General features: G+C 72.7%; 2 protein-coding genes across 2 annotated transcripts; one reads left to right on the top strand and one right to left on the bottom strand.

Moving 5' to 3' along the window:
- Positions 1–7,639: 7,639 nt before the first annotated feature.
- Positions 7,640–17,953, top strand: TRPM5 (transient receptor potential cation channel subfamily M member 5; the record flags this gene model as incomplete). Its single annotated transcript, XM_084250303.1, has 26 exons — positions 7,640–7,669; positions 8,236–8,297; positions 8,461–8,587; positions 8,829–9,009; positions 9,171–9,337; positions 9,786–9,969; positions 10,744–10,808; positions 10,900–11,091; positions 11,234–11,336; positions 11,718–11,836; positions 12,133–12,456; positions 12,547–12,687; positions 12,789–12,912; positions 13,137–13,282; positions 13,535–13,647; positions 13,810–13,896; positions 13,985–14,243; positions 14,399–14,517; positions 14,622–14,754; positions 14,829–15,003; positions 15,838–15,991; positions 16,247–16,428; positions 16,581–16,713; positions 17,030–17,102; positions 17,466–17,532; positions 17,775–17,953. The coding sequence occupies 26 exons, from the start codon at positions 7,640–7,642 to the stop codon at positions 17,873–17,875; spliced, it is 3,561 nt and encodes a 1,186-aa protein (XP_084106429.1). The 3' UTR covers positions 17,876–17,953.
- An 822-nt stretch (positions 17,954–18,775) lies between these two features.
- Positions 18,776–20,303, bottom strand: TSSC4 (tumor suppressing subtransferable candidate 4). Its single transcript, XM_084244323.1, has 3 exons — positions 20,299–20,303; positions 20,090–20,184; positions 18,776–19,949 (listed from the first exon to the last, which is right to left on the bottom strand). The coding sequence occupies exon 3, from the start codon at positions 19,937–19,939 to the stop codon at positions 18,929–18,931; it is 1,011 nt and encodes a 336-aa protein (XP_084100449.1). The 5' UTR covers positions 19,940–19,949; positions 20,090–20,184; positions 20,299–20,303; the 3' UTR covers positions 18,776–18,928.
- Positions 20,304–21,150: the final 847 nt, after the last annotated feature.

The raw sequence follows: 21,150 nt of genomic DNA, 5'->3' as shown, positions 1-21,150 counted from the left end.
TGACCCGGGTCATGGGGCGGGGCTGCCCGGGCAGGTTAGGGGACCGGATCTGCCTTGCCCCTGGGGCGTGTGGACGGGGCATCCCGTCCCCCCAAAGGCCCAAGGTGAGGCCCTGGACGGGGCGGGCCACGGAGGTGGGGGAGGGGCCAGCCTGTGCGGCTCCGGGCTGCCTCCCGGCGCTGACCTAGCGTGGGGGTGGAAGGTGGGGGGCAAACAGAAAGGGTGCCCCCTGGAGCATCGCCCCAGCCACCCCCAGGACCAGGGCAGGGAGAGCTCCCCAGGCCTTGCTGGTGCACGGGGCTGAGCTGGCTGAGGTGTCCCACACCGGGAGGGCCGCTCTCCAAGGTGGACGGAATCCAGCCTTGCCCTGCACCCCTGACACCCCAAACCTCGCTGGCAGCTGCGCACCGCCTGGGCTGTGGGGACTGGCAGAGTGGAGAGGCGTGTCCCAGCAGGGTGGGCCCAGGAGGCTCTGGCAGAGGCTGAGGAGCCTCGGGAAGGAGGGCCAGAGCCTCTCCAGGGGCTGCGCTGGGCCTGGCTGGGCCTGAGCCACCACCAGGCAGGAGGGTGCACAGGAGCCGGCACTGGGGCAGCAGGGGCCGCAGAAAAGGACAGACAGGAGGAAGCTGCGGGCGGCACAGCAGCAGGCCTCGCGCTCTGCGCGCCGAGCACGGATGCAGCCTGAGAGGGAGCCCCACAATTCCACCAGCAAGCTGGCTGCACCCCCAGCACCCGCAAGTGGAGCCCCGAGTCTGCCTGGAGCGCTGTGCGGCCCAGGCGGACTCCACGGCACCTGCAGCCTCCGCGGAGGGAGGGTGAGGTCCGTCTGGAGGGCGGGCACAGCGCCGAGCCCGGGGCGGGGGCTGGGCCTGCGCGGGAGGGACCCCAGCCTGCGCCAGGGCGGGCAGTGGGCCCCGCTGGACACCACGCCCCGCCCACAGCACGCTGATGTCCAGCCTCTGCTGCCGGCAGGTTGCTGGGCCCTGGGGCGAGGGGTGCCATCCTGCGGGAGCCCGTGGCGCCTTCCCTTCCAGAAGCTGACCCCGAGGTGGGGGTGGGCTCTCAGGCCGCCCCACCCACGGTCTCGGAACGGCCTCCCCGCTGGGTGAGCCGGGACCCCAGGAGCCGCCCGAGGCTCCACGCGCTGTCCGTGAAGCTCCACGCAGGACCTCGGGGTCAGGGTTTCCAGTGCCAGAGAAAACCACGGCGCTGGCAGCTCCCACTTCTTGGGCTTGAACTGGGAACATGAGCGCCAACGCCGCCGGCCCGCGCGTCCTCAAGCGAAGCCACTTTGCTGTCTGCGACTCTGGACGGCCCATCCCGGCAGGGCCGACCCAGCAGCGCAGCCTCGGGGACCAGGACTCGGCGGACGGACGTCCTAAGAAGCCACTGGATCGGCCGCCGCTGAGTCCCCTGGTCCTCGGTTGGCGCCGGGGCTTGTTCTTTGAAAATTAGTTTAAAAAAGGCACCGGGTGTGGCCCCTGCCTGCCCTGGGCTGGGGGTCCAGAGAGGCAGGGGCTGGGCGAGGGGGAGCATGGGGGCTTGGGGGGCGCCTCCCTCATGTGTCAGACCCGGGCCCGTGGGGCCAGCTGGCGGCCCACCCGCCATGCCTCCGCCCTGCCCACCTTAGTCCTCGCTGTCCCCGACGGGTCTCAGAAGAGCCTGGAATCAGAGCGGCGCCCGCCCCAGGCTCCTCCCGAGGGTCAGGGCCAGCAGGAGGGGGAACGCAGGGTCAGACCCGCGGGGAGCCTGAGGCTGGAGAAGGGAGGCCAGCGCATGCAGGCCGTGGGCGGCCATGGCGGCGTCTCCTCCTGTGACGGCGGGATGTCCACGGAGCTGTCTGCAGGGGCCGCAGCTGGCAGTGACGGGGCGGGAGAGTGGGGGCCGGGCCGGGCGGGAGCTCACCGAGGGCCCCACGGGAGACGGGCCCGCAGAGACCCTCCCTGGCCTCCAGCTAACCTGGCAGCGCCCACACGCTGCGCCCCAGGTGGCGTCCCCGCAGGCGGCGGCCCCCAGGCAGCGTCCCGCCAGCGCCCAGCAGCCTGGCGCCGGGCGAGTGTGCGGCCTCCCAGCAGATGCACACAGTAGGGCTGAGGGGCCCAGGGACCAGCCCTCCAGGGAGCCCCCCCAGATATGACCCTAAGGTACCCCAAGTGAGGGGCCCAGGACAGAGCCCGGGGGGCCCTACTGGCTTGGCTGCACGTCCCTTGGCTGCCCGCGGGTCCTGGTGTCGCCCCACACCGGCTGAGCCGGGCGAGCGAGGGCCTTGGCTCCGCGGGGGCTGAACACCCCTCAGCAGAGGCCCGCCAGGCAGCGCCCGCCCCTGTGGCCCAGTCCCCTCGCCCTGACTCCCCTGGCCTGGGCACAGCCCACGCCCCACCTGTGAAGACCCACACCGTGACCGCCAGGAGCCTGGACTGTGTGTGCGCCACGCAGCCGAGGGTGCCGTGTGCAGGCCCACACGTGCACTGCACCTGCACAAGTGTGCACGTGTGAGTGTGCGTGTACACAGACTGCCCCCTCTCGAAGAAGGAGCCGTAGAGCCAGGGATATGGAGAATTTGGGGTGCTCAGCGGTGACAACAGTAGGGTCAGACACCCCGCTTCCACCCAGCTGGCTCGCCACACGCTCGCGTGGTGGCTGAGCCCTGTCCACAGAATCACATCCACACCCCCGTCTCCCCCAGCCCCCGCCCCAGGCCCCGCCCCCAGCCTCCCCCCCCTTGCCCCCAGCCCCCAGGCCCCAGCCCGAGTCCCCAGCCCCAGCCCCAACCCCTGCCCCCAGCCCCAGCCCCAGCCCCAGCCCGCACCAGGGTCCGGCTGGTGCCCAGAGGGGAGGCCGAGTTTTCTTGAGTTGAGGTTAGGTCATCTGACACGGGGCCCCAGTGTCGCGTCACGCCCGTTCTCGGAAGTCCCCGATACCCATCGGCTGCCTCTGGTAGGACGCCCCGCGCCGCCCCGAAGCTCCATTCAGTCCTCGGCTCTAACTAAAGGTCCACAGGTTTGGGGCTACTGGGGGCAACACGGAGGTGCGCTCAGCCCGCGAGCACCCAGGCTTCCCCGGGCCTTCTCACTGGCTGCTGAGCCTCCCTTCCGAGCAGCTGCTGGGGGACCAGCCTGGGAACCCCGAGTCCTGCTGGCTCCGGGCAGGCCCCTCGGGGTGGGGCAGCTTCCCGCGGGGGCCGCCCCCAGGACCGTTGCTGGGAACTGGCGCCAACTCCCTGCAAAGCAGGACCTGAATCACTTCAGACAGCGCGGCCGGCCGGGTGTGTGGCTGGGCCCTCTCTGGGGGAATCCCCCCTAAAATATGTACCCTGACACACACCAGGGCCCCCTGCTTTCCTGTGCGATGCGCATGCGTGAGATCAGGGCGCTCTGAGCCAGCTGGGGCCCGAGGCTGAGGCGGGGGCTGGGTCCCGTGTGCCCACTTCCTCCCCTGCCCCCCACAGCGCTCAGCTGGCCCTTGGGGGCCGAGGCTTCCACACACCCCAGGGGGCTGGGCTGTGCCTGCTCGGGGGTGCCTGATAAGGCTGCTCCTTGCCGAGGACCCGGGGGCCCCTGAGCCACTCAAAGGCTAGAGAGTGGGGCACGGGCTGGGGGCCTGTCCCTGGCGCTGCAAGGCCGGGGCGGGCAGTTTCACAGCCAGGGCCCCCCACGCCTTGATGGTGCTGCTGCTGGGCCCCCGCGCCGGCCTCGGCCCCGGCCCCACCGCGCTGCTCCACCCGGCGGGCGCCCGACCTGGGGGCCGACCTGGAGGGGCCAGGCCGGGGCTGCCCGGGAGGCTGCGGGCGACGACGCCAGCTCGCCGGGCGAGAGCCGAGGAGGAGGAGGAGGCGGGGGACTCGGTCTGCCCGCCGGGGTCACCGGGCGCCCCCTGAGTTCCCAGCCTGGCTCCGCCAAGATGTGGGCTGGCCCTGGAGCAGGGGCAGGTCCCTGCCGCGGGCACCCGAGGGAGAAGCCGCCCGACAGACGCCCGCGGCGCCGCGCCCGGCCCGGCCCGCTGCCCCCACGGCTGCCCCTGGCGGAAGAGCCGCCCTCGGACCAGCGCCGGGCTCCGGGGCCAGGACTGACGCACGCGGCTCTGGGAGCCCGGGGCCCGGAAGTCTGCCCGCGAGAGGGGGGTGGAGAGAGGAGCGAAGGCGCGGGGGTCGGCGGGAGGATGGACCATGGGCAGCCAGGCAGGTGGTGACAGGCGGACAGACAGGGGGTGCGTTGTGCGAGTGGACAGATGGGGGGAGGATGGGGGGGAGGGGTGGGGGAGGGGGAGGGGGAGGTAGGGGTGGGTGGCCTGAGGAGCAAACATGCCGCGGGACCGGGGAGCAGACCAGCGATGGGCGGGCGGGTGGACGGGAGGAGGAGTGGACGGACGGGTGGACGTCGGCGGGAGGGACTCCGGGCGGGGCGCCCGTCCTCGAGCCTTCTGCAGGGCAGCTCCCCGCGTGTCTCCCTCATCACCCACTGGAGGCAGAACGTCCCGGACGCGGGTCCTCGGCCCCTTGCTCTCCGGGGCCGCTTTGTTCTCACTGCGGCTGTGCGGGCCCAACGGGGAGCCGGCGGGGCGGCGGGGGCGGGGCCGCGAGGTGCCCCAACTTGACAAACCTCCAGCGCATCTTCTGGGCCTCGCCGGGGCGGGCGACTGTCTGGCCTCCCAGGGAGGCCGCCCACAGGGGCCCAAGAGGAAGGACGGAGAGCCGCGGGGCGGGTCCCCGCGGGCCTGATGCCCGAATCCTGGAGCGCCTGCCCCGGCTGCACCTGCAGGACAAGAGCCTACGTGTGCACACACGCACTGCGTGTGCTCACGCGCACACCCCACGCGTGCACACACGGCCAGGCCCTAGGCCGGGGGTGGGCCCGGTGGCAGCTGGGCTCTCAGCGGCCCATGGAGCCCTGGCCACGACAGGACTGGGCTCCCACCCTCTGCCCAGGCCCCCGAGATGCGCTCCCCGCTTGGAAGCAGGTGTCAGGGGCGCAGGCCTGCGGGTCTGTGGGGTCCCTGCCCCAGGGGCCGCCTGCGGGAGCTCGGTTCCCCAGGCCCAGAGCCCGGCCTCCAGTGCTCCAGTGCCCGCCTCCAGCTGCGCCGGCAGCCACACTGCAGTCCCGGGGCGCCCTCTGGTGACAGGAAGGCTGGACTTGGGGTCTCACAGCTGGAGCCCGGCGCAGCCCCTGCCCTCTCCGAGCTCAGGGGACAAAGGGGCCGCTGTGAGGGGCCTCCTGGGGTCTCCCGGGGAGGGGGCTCACCGAGGACCAGCAGGCCCTGCGCCGCGCTCCCGGAGGCCGCCTTTCGGACGGACGCTGAGAGCCCGCGCGCCCCGAGGAAGGAGCGGCGCTCCCGCGGGCCTGGCCAGGGGGTGACCGCTGACGGCCACTCCCCGCAGGCAGCACTGGGGGCAGTGCCTGTGGCAGCAGGACCCTGGAAGGGAAGGGGGCCGCCTCTGCCCACAGGTCCCCCGCCCGGCGGAGTTGCCCGCACTGGGGCCAGCCCTTCCCAGGCAGAGCCCGCGGAAGGCAGGACAGCCAGACGGCGGCTGGTCAGCGGGCCAGCGCTGGGCTCTGGCACCTGGAGGGGGCAGTAAGACGGGCCAGCGAGCCTCGGGGCGGCGGCAGGGGCCGGGCGCTGGGCGGGGCCAGGGAGCTGGCTGCCGGGCCAGGAGCTGGGCAACAGGCACACCTGCACCCTGCACCCTGCCGGCAGCCTCATGTCGGGGTACCGGGGAGACAGCAGGCAGGTAGGTGCCCCACCGCGGGGCAGGGTAGGTGGCCGGGAGTCGGGGGCTTGGGCCTCGCTTTCCTGGACCGGAGTGCCGACCCCGCCCTCCCGGGTGGTGGGGGGCTGCACCCCCGCGGTGACGGCTTGTTTGGCAAGGGGCTAGCCCTGGGCCCCGGCACCCCGGTCAGTGCTTGGGGTGGCCCGGCCCAAGGGCCGGGCCCCGGATGTGGGGACAGCTCCCCCAGCAGCCGGGAGAGGCGGGTGGGGCTGGGAAGGTGGTGGGGGACAACCCGTCTGGGTCTTCCACACCCCACTTGGTGTCCACTCCGCCTGCCGCACGCCGGGGAGACTCGGTGGGGCCCCCTGTCCCTCCACCGGGTCCCCACCGCCCACAGGGCAGGAGCTGGCGGAGTCTGGGCACTCGCTGGGCACCCTTGGGAGGGTCTCGGCTGGGATGCTCACGGCGGGGGAGGGGGGTCGTCTGCCCCCAACAAGGGCCCCTGCATCTTTGCGGCTGAGGCGGAAGATTCTGCCTGTTTCTCCTCTTGGGAGTTGTGGGATGGGATTCCCCCTTGCCTGGCTCCCCAACCCCTTCAGGAACAAGGGGCGCTAAGGCCCAGACACCTGTTCATGCAAATCCTGCCTTTGCATGCCCCCCCATCCATTTGCCTGGCATCTGGGCGCCGTGCCCCACGTCCCTCTGCCCGGGCTGGGGCATGGGTGAGGGGTGGATGCTGTGGCCCTAGGGGAGGCGAGGCTGTCCCTCAAGCAGGGGAGAGGCATGGGCCAAGCGGAGAGAGGGCATCGGGTGGGGCCACAAGACCCTCCCCAGGAGGGGCGGCTGGACTTGGGCGTGGGCAGGGGTCTGCCCAGCCATGTGTCGGGTGATCCCGGGGGCAGCCAGGGGTGGGGTGGGGCCTTGGTGGCGGGGGTTGGGGGCCAGCCTGCCCCACGCTCAAGCAGGACTCCCACGGGCCCAGCTCGAGCCTGTACTGTGGGGCTGGAGGGCGCCCCCCGTGCACGCCGTGGCTTGCTCGGAAGCAGGGTCTTGGCAGGTGTGCCTGAGGCCGGCGTCCCCGCCAGGCGCGTGGGCCCCACGTGGGGGCGCAGAGGCCAGGTGAGACAGGAAGGAGGCTCCCCGGGAGGCTCAGGGGAGCAGGGCCCTTGGACCCCGGGATGTGGGGCTTCTGGGCCGGCCTGGGGCAGAGCGACCCCTGCAGTGCTCAGGGCCGATGGGTGGGGGGCTGGGTAGAGCCGCCCCGGAGCCCTCATGCCCCCACCCAGGCCTGGCCCCACAGCATCCACCACCACCAGCTCCTGGGAAACAAAGGCCCCTCTGTGGCCCAGCCCCTGCCCTGCCCAGGGGTGCAGGAGGATTTGCATCCCCCCCAGGGCTAGGCCCCAGCCGCACCCTCCCAGGCCCGGCTCTGCAGAGCTGGGGGCCCCCCAGGCCCACATGCACTGGCTGCCGGCGCTCCTGGTGACCCCAGAGCCTCCCGGGAGTCGTGGCCCTGAGAGGAGCAGGGACCGCGCCCTCCTGAGGCCGAAGTCCTGGGCCCAGCCCAGTGGGCCCCGCTCCCCCCGGGCTGTAGGGGAGCCGTCCTGCCTTCCCGGCTTCTGGGGCAGGGGCCCCGGGCTTGTGGCCACCTCGCCCGGCCTCCGACTCGCCTCCTCATGGCCGACCCCCTCATCTTAGTGAGACACTGGTCGCCAGGCCCCCCAACGCCATCACGTCTGCCAGGGGGACGGGTACACGCCCTGGGGACAGACAGGGCCTGGGAGGGGCGGGGAGCCTCGCAGGGTTTTGCGAAGGGCCCCGCTCTCACGAGGGGCTGGGGTGGCGTCGCACGCTGCCCGGGGTGACCTGACTGGGGAGAAGCCAGGGAAACAGCTGAGCAGAACGGGGCGACTTGGGCACCCCTGTTTGGGCACGATGGCCGTGAAGCGCGTGGGCTGCTTCCAGGTCAGGGCGCGGGCCCTCTAGTCTCCCAGAACGGGGTGCGAGGGCTGTACAGAGAACTTCGGGGTTGGGGCCAGGGCAGGTGAGCCCCCAGTGAGGGTGCAGAGAAAAGAAGGTGGGCTCCAGGCGGGCGGCGGGCAGGGGCAGTGGAGCAGGTGAGCAGGAGAGGTGGGGGTCAGGTTGGGGAGACCCTGCAGGGCTGGCACCACGCGGCGGGCTGGAGGGCCTGACTGAGCCCTTGTCACGCCGGGCCCCAGGGCCTGAGCGCAGCTGCGGGAGGGCGCGTGGCTGGGCTGGGCTGGGGGCGAAGCCCTGACTTGGTGGGGGGCCTTGGGGCGCATGTTTTGGCTCTCAGGACCACCTGGCAAGGCCCCTCACCCTCCCCAGATCCCTGGGTGCCTGGGCAAGGAGGGGCGGCCCTGGACCACACCCTGGGCTGAGCTGCGGGCACCCGCTCAGGCTGGCCACCCTCCTGCGTGTGGCCCGCCCTGGGGCCACCCACCTGGGCTGCCAGGTGCAGGGGGCGTGTCGGGGCCACAGGACCCCTCTGCATCTCTTGGGATTTCCAGGGAGCCCCAGGCCATAGCCGCCGAAGTGGCGACGGGAGTGCCCAGCCCGAGGCCCGGGCGGGGTGAGTAGGGGCGCAGCCCGGAGGAGCCCTCCCGCCCCGGAGGGGGTCGCTGTGTGGGAGACCCTGGAGCCTGCACAGGCCTGGGCCCGGGCTGGCGGTGGGAAGGCACCGGGGCTGATGCCCTTGGCAGCCCCAGCTCGGCTCAGGTCCGCCACCCCTGCAGGGAGGGCCCCGCTCAGGCCGCCAGGGACACCGGCGCTCGCAGCCCCGGGGAGGTGGGCGCAGGGTGGGGGCCGCGCCTGTGCCGGGGCGAGATCCACTTTGGCGCGTCTGGGAAGAAGCGAGGCAAGGTAGGCGCCCCCCGCCCCCGCCCGCCCAGCCCGGCCCAGCTCCCCGAACGCAGAGCCCCGCTCCCCAAACACCGGGTCCCTCCCAGTGTCCCCGCGCCTCACAGGGGCCCCGGCACGGGCAGCCCAGCCTGGCCACCTGAGCGCGCGGGAAGGGTCTGCAGCCTCGGACCCTGCGCTCGGCCCGCGGTCTGTGCCCCGTGCCCCTCCCTGGGCTTGAGGCTCCCGCCGCCCCGCCCTGCAGTTCGTGAAGGTGCCAAGCTGCGTGGCCCCCGCTGTGCTCTTTGACCTCCTGCTGGCCGAGTGGCACCTGCCAGCCCCCAACCTGGTGGTGTCGCTGGTGGGCGAGGAGCGGCCTTTCGCGATGAAGGCCTGGCTGCGGGACGTCCTGCGCAAGGGGCTGGTGAAGGCAGCGCAGAGCACAGGTGCCCCCCCCCCCCGCGGAGTGACGGTGCCACGCTCGTGACCGAAGGCGCTGCCCAGGGGTGCCGCCTCCCTCGGGGGAGCAGCTGGACTCCGACACTGGGGGTGGGGGGTCTCCACAGACCCGCGGGGTCCAGCATGGCACAGCGACCCCCCCCCACAGGGGCCTGGATCCTGACCAGTGCGCTCCGGGTGGGCCTCGCGCGCCATGTGGGCCAGGCCGTCCGCGACCACTCGCTGGCCAGCACGTCCTCCAAGGCCCGCGTGGTGACCGTCGGCATGGCCTCGCTGCCCCACGTCTTGCACCGCCAGCTTCTGGACGCCGCCCAGGTGAGGTCCACGGAGAGCAGCGCGGCCTGGGGCTGGGGACAGGGCCAGGAGGCAGGAAGGGCCCACGAGCTGTCGCCAAGGCCAGCACAACCTCACCGCACCCACTGGCCCCTCATCATTCAGGGGGCCCCCTCCTGTGCCTGGCCAGGGGGAGGGGGAGGGAGCCGGGCGAGGCTGGCACAGGAGGGGGGGAGGCGGGAGGGGGAGAAGGGCAGCGAGGGAGGGGGAGGAAAGGCGAGGCAGGAGGGGGCAGGCGGGACGGCCAGCACGTCCACAGGGCCCAGCCCGCCCGCGTCCCGGGGTGTAAGGCCAGGCCAGCAGCGGCCGGGCGCGCGGGAGAGCGTGCCGCCTGCAGCCCCACCGCACCTGCCCAGCCCTGCCCTCACCTGGGGTCAGGAACAGGCCTGGCGGGAGCCTGCCCGGGCCTCACGGTGTGCGCGGTGTCCAGGAGGACAGGCCCGTCCAGTACCCTGCAGAGGACGGCGGCATTCAGGGCCCCCTGTGCCCTCTGGACAACAGCCACTCCCACTTCATCCTGGTGGAGCCGGGGCCTCCCGGGGCGGGGGACGGAGCCACGGAGCTGCGCCTGAGGCTGGAGAAGCACATCTCAGAGCAGAGGGCCAGCTACGGGGGTGAGGCGCCCTGGGGGCGCAGGGGCACCGTGTGGGCAGGGCGGGGGGACCACTGGCGGACGGGGGGCAGGCAGCGTGCTCTGGGAGAAGCACCCACAGGCTGAGCTGCGGGGCGCCCGGCGAGCCAGGCAGTGACCCAGCACCCGCAGGGCCCGTCCGCCAGCCCAGCCCGCGCACCAGCCTCTGGCCATCGGCTCCGGCTTCCAGGCCAGCTCGCGGGCCGTGGCCAGGTGCGCGGCGCCAGGCAGCGCGCTGCCACCAGGGGGCAGTGCTGCCCGGGACGGGCCTGGCCCGCGGGCCGCGGACTGGTGCCAGGAAGCACCAAGGAAACGCGGCGCCCTTGACCATCAGGAACCGCCCAAAGCACCCAGCGCGCGGTCAGGGACCGAGACTCGCGGGGACCCCCGGCACTCGGGGCGCCGCGCTGCGTGCCCAGGCCCCCACGCAGCAACCCCCCCCTCTCACTTTTGGCTTCCCTGGGGGGCGGACGGTCACCCTCGCGTCCCAGGGCCTCCAGGGCGGGGGCAGAGCGGGGGCGGGACGAGCCTTGGGCCGGGCGCGCTGTGAAGGGGCCGCTGGGTGCTGACTCAGCCACGAGGGGCCGTCTCGGGCCGTGGACCGGGGGCGTCCTCATCGCCGGCAGCGGGGTGAGCAGGGCCCCACGCGCAGCGGGCACCCTCGGTTATCGGGAACGCCTGCCGGCCAGCGTCTGCCCCGCAAGGAGGGTCTCGGGCCGCGGCTCGCGGACACGGGCGCTCACGGCGCTGTCCGCAGGCACCGGCAGCATCGAGATCCCTGTGCTCTGCCTGCTCGTCAACGGGGACCCCAGCGTCCTGGAGGTAGGGGAGCGGCGGGGAGGGAGGGCCGGGCGCCCTGGCCACGGGGCCCAGGCAGTGCTGACGGGGCTGCCCCTCCCCTCTGACTCCGCAGAGGATCTCCAGGGCCTTGGCACACGAGGCGCCGTGGCTGGTCCTGGCGGGCTCAGGGGGCATCGCCGACGTGCTGGCCGCCCTGATGAGCCAGCCCCACCTCCTGGTGCCCCAGGTGGCCGAGAAGCAGTTTAGGGAGAAGTTCCCTGGGGAGCAGTTCTCCTGGGTGGACATCGTGCGCTGGACCGAGCTGGTAGGAGCCCCTCCCACCGGCGCGGCCCAGCCCTCCCTGGCCCAGGGGTGGCGGGTCCCTGGCCGGGGGACACCCGCCCAGGCCAAGTATGAGGGTCGGGGGCCCTCGGCCGGCACGTGACGGCTCTGCCCCGTGTCCCCAGCTGCAGACGATCACCTCCCACCAGCACCTGCTCACGGTGTACGACTTCGAGCAGGAGGGCTCCGAGGAGCTGGACACCGTCATCCTCAAGGCGCTGGTGAAAGGTGGGCACCCACAGGGCCCTGCACGCGTGGCCACCGGGGGTCCTCAGTCTGGGCGTTGTGCCGCTGCACTGTGGGCATTTCTGGGCTTGGCACCCCACTGGGTGAGTGGGGGACAGGGGCGGAGGCTCTCCGGGCCGGAAACCCAACAGTGTCAGCGTGGTTCTGGCCCAGAGGTCAGGCCCCACCGTGAAGACGGGCCCTGCGGTGTCCCTTCCCCGCAGCAGGAGGGCCTGGCCTCGGCTCCAGACCCCGGACACTGACCAGCCCTGCCAATGCTCCACCTGTGCTGCCCCCTTGGAGGCAGGCACCCAGGGGCCAGGGCAGCGCCTAGTTCTAGAAGCCCCACTTTGGGGGACCTGCCCACCAATTGTCGGCCCACAGCCTGCAAGAGCCACAGCCAGGAGGCGCAGGACTACCTGGACGAGCTCAAGCTGGCCGTGGCCTGGGACCGCGTGGACATTGCCAGGAGCGAGCTCTTCAACGGGGACGTGGACTGGAAGGTGCCCGCCTGCCAGCGGCCGCATCTGCCTCCCTCAGGCCAGCGCGGGGCAGGGTGGGCAGTGGTTGGCCGCTGGGGGTCCTTTCTGGCCCGGGTAAGGCGGGGGTGGGGCCCGGGAGGCCTTGCACCCCCCTCATCCCGGGGCCAGGCAGGACCGGCTGACCCGCTTGGCGGGGCCTGGGCTCTGCCACGCCATCTGCGTGAGGGGCCCGGCCCTGGCAGAGGGTCCCCGGCTGCCGCCCCTCCTCGGGCGCCCCCCTAACCCCATCTCTCCCGCTCGCGCGCGGCGGCCATCAGTCCTGCCACCTGGAGGAGGTGCTGATGGACGCGCTGGTGAGCAACAAGCCCGAGTTCGTGCGGCTTTTTGTGGACAACGGCGCGGACGTGGCCGACTTCCTGACCTACGGGCGGCTGCAGCAGCTCTACCACTCGGTGCCCCCCAAGAGCCTGCTCTTCGACCTGCTGCAGCGCAAGCACGAGGAGGGCCGCCTGACGCTGGCTGGCCTGGGCGCCCAGCAGCCCCGCGAGCCCCCCTCGGGGCAGCCCGCCTTCTCGCTGCACGAGGTCTCCCGCCTGCTCAAGGACTTCCTGCACGACGCCTGCCGCGGCTTCTACCAGGCGGTCAGCGGGTGGTGGGGCCGGCGGATGGGAGGTGAGGAGCTCGGGGCAGAGGACCGCAGAGCTGGGTGGCCTGACGCCTCGGCCCTGCAGGAGAAGGGCCCAGCCAGGCGGCCCGCGGGCCAGAAGTGGCTGCTGGACCTGAGCCAGAAGAGCGAGAACCCCTGGAGGGACCTGTTCCTCTGGGCCGTGCTGCAGCGCCGCCACGAGATGGCCACCTACTTCTGGGCCATGGTGAGCAAGCCCCCCTCTCAGGAAGCCAGGGGGGGCATGCTCTGGGTGGACCCCGAGGAGGGCGGGCGGGGTGGCATGGCCCCTCAGCCCCAAACTTCCAGGGCCAGGAGGGCGTGGCTGCCGCGCTCGCTGCCTGCAAGATCCTCAAGGAGATGTCCCACCTGGAGACGCAGGTCCAGGCGGGCAGCGCCCTGTGCCAGGCCAAGTACGAGCAGCTGGCCCTGGGTGAGCCACTGCGCGGCGCCAGGCGACCCGAGGGGCCGAGTCCCAGGGCAGAGAGGCAGGCCTGTGTGAACCGGCCGGGCCGGTGGAGGGGCAGAGGCCGCACAGCCTGACACAGTGGAGGGAGCCGGGCAGACATGCAGGGTCCCAGGGCTGCGGGCCCCGGGCAGGGCGGGCGGGCGGGCGGGGCGTGGGCCGGCAGCGCCTCCTAGCCCCTGCGCCTGCAGACCTCTTCTCCGAGTGCTACAGCAACAACCAGGACCGCGCCTTCGCCCTGCTGGTGCGCCGCAACCGCTGCTGGAGCAGGACCACCTGCCTGCACCTGGCCACCGAGGCCGACACCAAGGCCTTCTTTGCCCACGACGGGGTGCAGGTCAGCCGTGGGCTCCGGGCAGGCTGCGGGGGTCGGGGGACAGCAGCGGCCTCCCCCTGCTGCCCAGAGAGGCTCCTTCCTGAAAAGCGCCCCCCCCCCCTCCGGAAGAGCCCCGCCTGGCCCCGGAGCCTGGAGCCCGGAGCCCAGAGCCTGCCCGTCAGGAGCTCCTTCTCCACGGGGAGGCTGGGACAGGCAGGTGCCAGGCAGGCACCAGTGTGGAGGTGGGAGGCCAGCATCCTGTCTTTATTCCAGGCCTTCCTGACCAAGATCTGGTGGGGGGACATGGCCTCGGGCACCCCCATTCTGCGACTGCTGGGTGCCTTCCTCTGCCCGGCCCTCATCTACACCAACCTCATCACCTTCAGGTCCGTCCCTGGGCCGTGGGCTCCCTGCACAGTGGCAGGGCCTCTGCACCCTGTGTCCGCAGGGCCCGCGCGCTCAGCCCCGGCTGCCTGTGCCGTCGCTGGCCGGGGAATCTGGGTGAGCGGGTGCCCAGCCCTGGGTCCTGAGGGTCCCTGTGCTCGCAGCGAGGAGGCCCCGCTGAGGACGGGCCCGGAGGACCTGCAGGAGCTGGACAGTCTGGATACAGAGAAAAGCCTGCTCTGCTACCCGGGGTGAGGGCCGGGGCTGGCCTCCCGGGCAGCGGGGAGGCTTTGGGGCGCCGGGCTGCTGGCCTCACTGCTGTGGCCCCCTTATGTCCAGGGCGAAGGAGCCAGCCAGGGAGCCCGGGGCTCAGGGTGCCCAGGGTCCACGGGCCGCCTTCCTGCTCACCCGCTGGCGCAAGTTCTGGGGCGCGCCCGTGACGGTGTTCCTGGGGAACGTGGTCATGTACTTCGCCTTCCTCTTCCTGTTCACCTACGTGCTGCTGCTGGACTTCAGGCCGCCTCCGCAGGGGCCCTCGGGGCCCGAGGTCACCCTCTACTTCTGGGTCTTCACCCTGGTGCTGGAGGAGATCCGGCAGGTCAGTGGCAGGCCCAGCTCGCTGGCCACCCCCGCCCGCCCCCAGCTCCTGCCTGGCCCCACCCCACTCCCTGCCTGCCCCCCACCCCCACCCCTGCCGGCCCGCGGCTGCCCCTGGAGGCGGGGCCCCGACAGCTCTCTGGCCGTGCCCGGCAGGGCTTCTTCACGGACGAGGACACGCACCTGGTGAAGAAGTTCACGCTCTACGTGGAGGACAACTGGAACAAGTGCGACATGGTGGCCATCTTCCTCTTCGTCGCGGGCGTCCTCTGCAGGTCCGGGCCGGCTGCGGGGAGGCCGCGGGCCGGCGTGGCTGGCCCCTGCGCTGCGCCGGGGCCCCGCCTGCTCTCAGCAGCTGCGCCACCTCCGTCCTCCCCAGGATGCTGCCCTCGGCCTTCGAGGCGGGCCGCACGGTGCTGGCCATGGACTTCATGGTGTTCACGCTCCGGCTCATCCACATCTTCGCTATCCACAAGCAGCTGGGCCCCAAGATCATCATCGTGGAGCGGATGGTGAGGCCCCCCGCCACCCCCGCTGGCCCGCCGCTGGCCCCCCGCTGACCCGCCGCGGGCCTGCCTCTCCGCAGATGAAGGATGTCTTCTTCTTCCTCTTCTTCCTGAGCGTGTGGCTCGTGGCCTACGGCGTGACCACCCAGGCGCTGCTGCACCCGCACGACAGCCGGCTGGAGTGGATCTTCCGCCGAGTGCTCTACCGGCCCTACCTGCAGATCTTCGGGCAGATCCCCCTGGACGAGATCGACGGTCAGCACGTGGGCGGGTGGGGCACTCGGGCGGACCCCGAGGCGCTGGGCTGCAGTCACGAGGCCCTGGTGTGGGGCTGGCTGAGGGGAGAAGACCCGGGCTGGCCCCAGGGGCGGGGTGGGGGAGGGGGGGCCACGTGTGGGGCTGGCCTGCTGGGGAGGCTGAGGGGGGCCGAGCTTGGGGGCCAGGCGGACGGACGGACAGGAGAGGCACACGGGGGCCCCTTGTCCATCCCTGCCTGGGGCCTGGGCCCTTCCGGCTGGTCCCTTGGCGCTTGACCTCCACATGTCACCCCACAGGGGCCCTGGCCCCACCGGACAGACAGGCCCAGGCTAGGGACTTTCCAGGCCACCAGACCCACGTGCTGGGGGTGGGGGCAGGGCGGGTCGGGCATGGGGAGCAGCACAGTGAGGGGCAGGGACGGAGCGTGCTGTGCAGCTCACACGGCCCTTTGGGGTGCTGGCCCGCCAGGGGTGGGCTCTCTGGAGTGGCTGTGGCCTGGCCCAGAGGGGGCTGTGTCCACCATGCCAGGGCGCTGGTATCCAGGCCCCCCGCCCCGCGGTGTCCATGACGGCGGGCACTGGCTCCCCTGCTGCGGGGTGGTAGGGTCCTGTCCCCACCCCCAGGGGCCTGGGTTTGGCCCAGCCGTGGCCGCAGGGGACAGCGTGCGGCAGAGCTCATGAGGCAGAGCCACAGGTTTTCCAGGGCTCTGGCTCCCCAGGGTGGGGGTGTTCAGGCTGGAGGCCAAACGATCCTCTAAACCCTGTGGCCCCAGGACCAAGCTCCCCACCCCAGGGCCGGGGGCGCCCCAGCCCATTCGTTCTGCCTCCCCAGAGGCCCGCGTGAACTGCTCTGTGCACCCCCTGCTGCTGGAAGGCTCGCCCTCCTGCCCCAACCTCTACGCCAACTGGCTGGTCATCCTGCTGCTGGTGGCCTTCCTGCTGGTCACCAACGTGCTGCTCATGAACCTGCTCATCGCCATGTTCAGGTGCCCGCCTGCTGCCCTGCGGGCCTGCCCGGGGTGGGGGTGGGGCTGCCAGGCTGCTCACCCCTGGCAGGAGGGGCCTGGCCCCGAGTGGGGCGACGCCGAGGGGTGGGGGGGCTGCCCGGGCAGTCGCCCCGTGTCCGTGAAGGTGGGGAGCGGAAGCCGCGACGGGTGAGCCCCCCTCCAGACACACCCCGTGCAGAATCGGGTGGCGTGAGGTCCCGGAGAAGGGCGGGTGCTGAAGGCCCCGGCCCCCAGCTACACCTTCCAGGTGGTGCAGGGCAACGCAGACACGTTCTGGAAGTTCCAGCGCTACCACCTGATCGTGGAGTACCACGAGCGCCCCGCCCTGGCCCCGCCCTTCATCCTGCTCAGCCACCTGAGCCTGGTGCTCAAGCGGGCCTTCAGGAAGGGGGTCCAGCAGAAGCGGGCGCGCCTGGGTGAGGACGGGGCGGCGGGGAGGGGGGCTGAGCCCCCGGCGCCCCAGACCGTGTCCACCGTGGCCCATAGGCGGCGGGAGCTCCCCGGGGGTGGGGCCCCCCCTGAGGCCCAGCGGGCTCCCGCCGAGCCGGCCGCGGCCTTGTCCCCGCAGAGCGGGAGCTGCCCCCGCCGCTGGAGCAGAAGGTGGCGGCGTGGGAGGCCGTGCAGAAGGAGGAGCTCCTGGGCAAGCTGGCGGCGCGGCGGAAGGACAGCCAGGGCGAGCTGCTGCGCAAGGCGGCCCACAGGTGCGCGGCGCCGCGGCCTCCAGGTTGCCCGTCACCGACGGGTCCCGCTGCCGCAAAGCTGGGGCGCGCCCTCTCTGCAGGCTGTGGGTGGGGCTTGGGGCGACCCACCCCCGGGGGGTGCTCCAGTGCCTGGTGCCCACGTCCCGAGCTGGGAAAGGCGAGAGCAGCCTGGGCTCGGGCGCCCCGGCAGCCTCCACGGGGCCGGCTGAGCGGAAGGCCCTGGCGATGGGATGAGAACGGGAGACTCCCCGAGGCGGGAGCACCCCGCGGCACCCCGGGCCGTCAGCAGCCAGGGACGCTGGCGTTTCTGCCGCAGGGTGGACTTCGTGGCCAAGTACCTGGGGGGGCTGAGGGAGCAGGACAAGCGCATCAGGCGGCTGGAGTCACAGGTGGGCGCCCTTCCGGCTCCCCCACCCCCCCGCCCCGCGTCCCAGCAGTGGGGTGCTCTAGCTGGGCTCCACAGGAGGGCAGCCTGGGGAGGGACCCCGGGGACTGGGACTCCCAGTACCCTCCACGGGGCTTCCAGGCTCTGGGCACCCTCCTAGGGCTGGGCTGTGGTAGAGGGGGGCGCGCCTCCAGAGGCTGTCCGCAGCCCTGAAACTTGGCTCTCCGCCCCTTCCTTCGAGCTGCGGCCGGCAAGGGGTGTGAGGGGTCCCAGGGTGCAGTCACTGCCCAGAGGGGCAGGTGGGTGCCCACTGCCATGCTGGGCCCTGTGTGGGGCCGGGGGCTTCCCTGACGCTGCTCCCCACCAGGTCAACTACTGCACAGTGCTCCTGTCCTCCATGGCCGACTCTCTAGCCCAGGGCGTCACCCACCAGAGTAAGTGGGGGCGTCCCGTGTCCCCTGCCCCGGGCTCCTCCCCCACCTGGAGGGGCGCGACCTGGTCTGCAGAACAGAGCAGCCGCCCTCGGGCAAAGCCCTTTCCCAGTCAGGGGTGAGACACAGCCACTTGGTGTCCCCAGCACTGCCTGGCGGGCCCCACAGGGTGCCCCCAAACCCCTCCCCTGTGCTGGGCCACCTGCCCCCCCAGCAGCTGAGAAGGGGTGTTCCCTCCCTACCAGACGCTGGCAACTTTGGCGCTGGGAACCTACAGGCCTCTGCTCACCACGGTGCTGGCATCAGGGAGCACCCCGAAGCTGGCCAGCTGCCCCTAGACACCTGAACCCCCTGGACTGTCAGCCCAAGCGCCCCCAGCCCAGATCTGGGCGGGCAAGAGAGCGCGGCTCTGACCTGCGGGATGTGAAACCTCCTTGCCCTGTGGGCACCTTCTTGGGAACCCCTGGGCTGGCGAGCACAGGGCACCTCTCCCCCAGACCCCTCCCTCATGAGCACCGGAGGTGCGACGAGCCCTCCCGAGCAACCCCCCGGGAGACGCCCCCTCAGGCCAGCGGCCCCTGGAGGCCCCACCCCATCCCTGGCCTGCGCCCCTAAGAGACGCATCTTTTCCAAACACCGGTGGTCGCTATTTCTGCCGCGCCGGGGCTGGGCGCCTGGGGGCACGCGGGCCGCACCCTGGGTGCTTGCTGGCCGCTCGGCCTGCGTGGCTGGGACACGGGCCCAGCACCTGGCCTGGTTCGCAGCCCGTGGCCGTGACAGGTCGTGCAGCAAGAGGGAGCGGGGGCCAGGGTCAGGGCTGCTGGCGAGCTGAGCCCCCGTGGCCGCGGCGCCCTGCCCTGGGGGACGGGGCCCTGGAGCACCAGACCACCAGCCGCCGACACGCAGCGGCTCTGCGCGCAGCTTGGTAGGCCCGGGGACACCAGTCACCCTCACGTGGCCGGGGCCCGTCAGTGGCGCCCGTCCCAGGCCGTCACCCCTTGCTTTTGCCGAAGAACAGCCTCGCTGCCTCCAGCAAGAGCTTCGGGTAACGACCCCAGGTGACTAAACCGCCGCCCGCCCCAAAGCCCGCTCTACCAGGGCGGCCATGCCGCGGAGCCAGGGCGGTGGGGCCTGGCGGGCGGGGAGCAGAGACGGGGCCAGCCACAGAGACACGGAACTGAAGAGTCACAGCCATCTTTACTGTTCCCGCGCGGCCACCCGGCCTCCGGCGCCCCTGGCTGCGCCCTGGCCAGGTCTCCGCTCCTGGGGACCAGGATCCGGGGGCTGCCCTGACCCGGAGACCATGCCAGCCAAAGCCAGGACTGCCAGCATCACCGGCAGGCAGCCTGCAGGCCCACACCCCATCCCTAAGGCCCCAGGCCAGCAGGGCCACCTCCCCTCAGCCCTCAGCACCCGGGTCCTCCGCGCGGCTGCTCCTGCTCCGGAAGTGGCCTCTACTCCGCTTCCTGGCGCCGTGGAAGCCAACAGTCTCCACTGCTGGGGGCCCCGCCACAGCCCCAGCCTGCTCGGCCCCCTCCGGTGTGCTCACCTCCTGCAGACCCCCTTGGGGGCCACTCGGGTCCTCGGCCTCTGGGCTCCCAAGCGCAGCCAGGTGGGTCAACTCCACGGGGCCCTCGGCCCCCGCTGCTCCCGGGTGGCCAGGGGTGTCCCTGCCTGGCTCTCCTGCCTTCCCCAGGACCCGCTTTCTCTCAGACCTGGCCTCACCAGCTCGGGCTGGCTTGCTAAAGACAACTCTCCCCTCCCCGCAGCTGGAGGGATCCTGGTTGAAGGACGGCATGTAGTCTTGGAGTGCAGCCAGGCTCCGGGCACCCAGGAAGGCCAGGGCAGCGGCCTGGTTGCTCTGCTCGCTAACCTCAGCCACGTCGTCCAGGCTGTACTTGGTCCAGCGCTCAGGATGGGCCACGTAGTCAGGGACGGGGGCTCCCCTCCGGGGGGCAGGGGTCAAACTGTCCCTGCCCAGGCCCCCAGCTGGAGGCTGGCTAGCGGGAGCAGGGGGCCGTGGGAAGCCCCCCAGGTCACCCAGACCACCTTGGCCTACGGAGGGCGGAGCCCGCTTGGCCGCCCCCTCCAAGCAGTCAAAGATGTTTCTGCTGCGCTGGGAGAAGGGGAGGCTCGTGCCTCTCAGGTGGAAGGGCTGGACGGAGGCTGGGGGGGCGCCCTGGGGAGGTGGTGGCGGCTCTTCAGGGTCTGAATCCTCCTGAGCACCCCCAGGCAGCCCCTCCGGGGACAGAGCTTCTAGCTCAACCCCGCCAGGCAAGCTGAGGTCCGAGTCAGAGTCGCTGAGGGAGACGGCGTCGCTCGGCAGGGCGTCGTACTCCGTCCCTTGCTCGACCTGCTGCAAGCCAGGTGGGGGCTGGCTTGGCCCCGTCTCCGCCATGTGTCCCTCCATCACGCCGCACCTAGACAGGACCAGCCCCCGTTTAGAACAAGCCCCCTGAGCAGACCCCCAGGCCGTGCAGGCAGGAGAGCGGCAAGAACCGCGACCGACCAAGGAAGGCGCGGCTCCCCCACGCGCGCCCGGCCCGGGCCCTCCTCTCACCTCCGCCCCGGCCGCGGCGCTGCACAGGCAGGTGTGGCGGCCCCAGCCCAGCGGCGCGCCCCACCCGCGGCGTTCAGCAGCTCAAGGGCAGGGGGCTGCGGCAGGGAGGGAGGGACAGGGGTCAGACGCCGGGGCCGCGGGGTGCAGCGCCAAGACCCCCACCCCACCCCACCCCCCACCCCCCACGCGGGTCAGGCCCCGGGCGCGACCTCATCCACGCGTCCTGGCGGCTCCTGGCGGCGGGGGCGGGCGGGCCGCGGGGGGCCGCGGCAGGACCGGCCACGGCCCCGGGGCAGCCCGCGCCTCCGCTGCGGGGGGGCCAGGCCGGCCGGGGGTCCGGAGCACCCGCAGCTCGAGGACCCGGGCGCCCGCCCGGCCGCAGGGCCGCCGCGGGAGCCTGAGGGGTCTGCAGCCCAGGCCTTGGCCCCTGGGGGTCGCGCTCTCGGGGAACGGGGGGCCCTCGGCCCGCGGAGACGGCCGGCAGCTCCCCCGGAGCAGGGGCGCCCCGTCTTTCCCACCGGGGAGAAGCGGCCCGGGCGGCGGGCGGGCCGGGGCCGGGGCCGGCCCGCTGGAGCGCGCGGAGGCGCCCGGTCTGGACGGGCGGGGTGGCTCCTGAGCTGGGCCCGAGGCTTGGGGCCCCGAGAGGCGGGCGCCGCCGTCCTCCCCCAACACAAACCTACCGGCTCGCCGCCGCACGGCCGCCTCCATCTTGCGCCGCGCTCGGCCCGCTGGGAAACCGAGTCCTCCCCGGCGAGCCCCGCGGCCTCTGCGCTCGGGAACTACATCCCCCACAAGGCCCTGCGCCACCGCTCCCGCGGCTTGACGGGAAAGCCCCCGCGCACGCGCCCACGCTGCCTCTCCGCCCCTCGAAGCGGTTTTATTTTGCCAAAGGAATTCGTGATTGACCGAGGGGGGGAGCTCGCACTGCGACCCCCAGGCCGCTCGACGCCTCAGGACGAGCCCCGAGTTTCCGGTCCCAGCGCCACCTGCCGGCAGCCGCGAGACAGCGGCCGCCACAGGCAGGAAGTGCGTCATCGCGCGCGCGCGGCGGCCCCGAGCCG

Source organism: Talpa europaea (assembly GCF_964194135.1).
Source record: "Talpa europaea genome assembly, chromosome: 1".
Taxonomy (NCBI): Eukaryota; Metazoa; Chordata; class Mammalia; order Eulipotyphla; family Talpidae; genus Talpa; species Talpa europaea.
The sequence above is the reverse complement of the archived record's forward strand: the minus strand, read 5'-3'. Positions and strand labels throughout refer to the sequence as shown.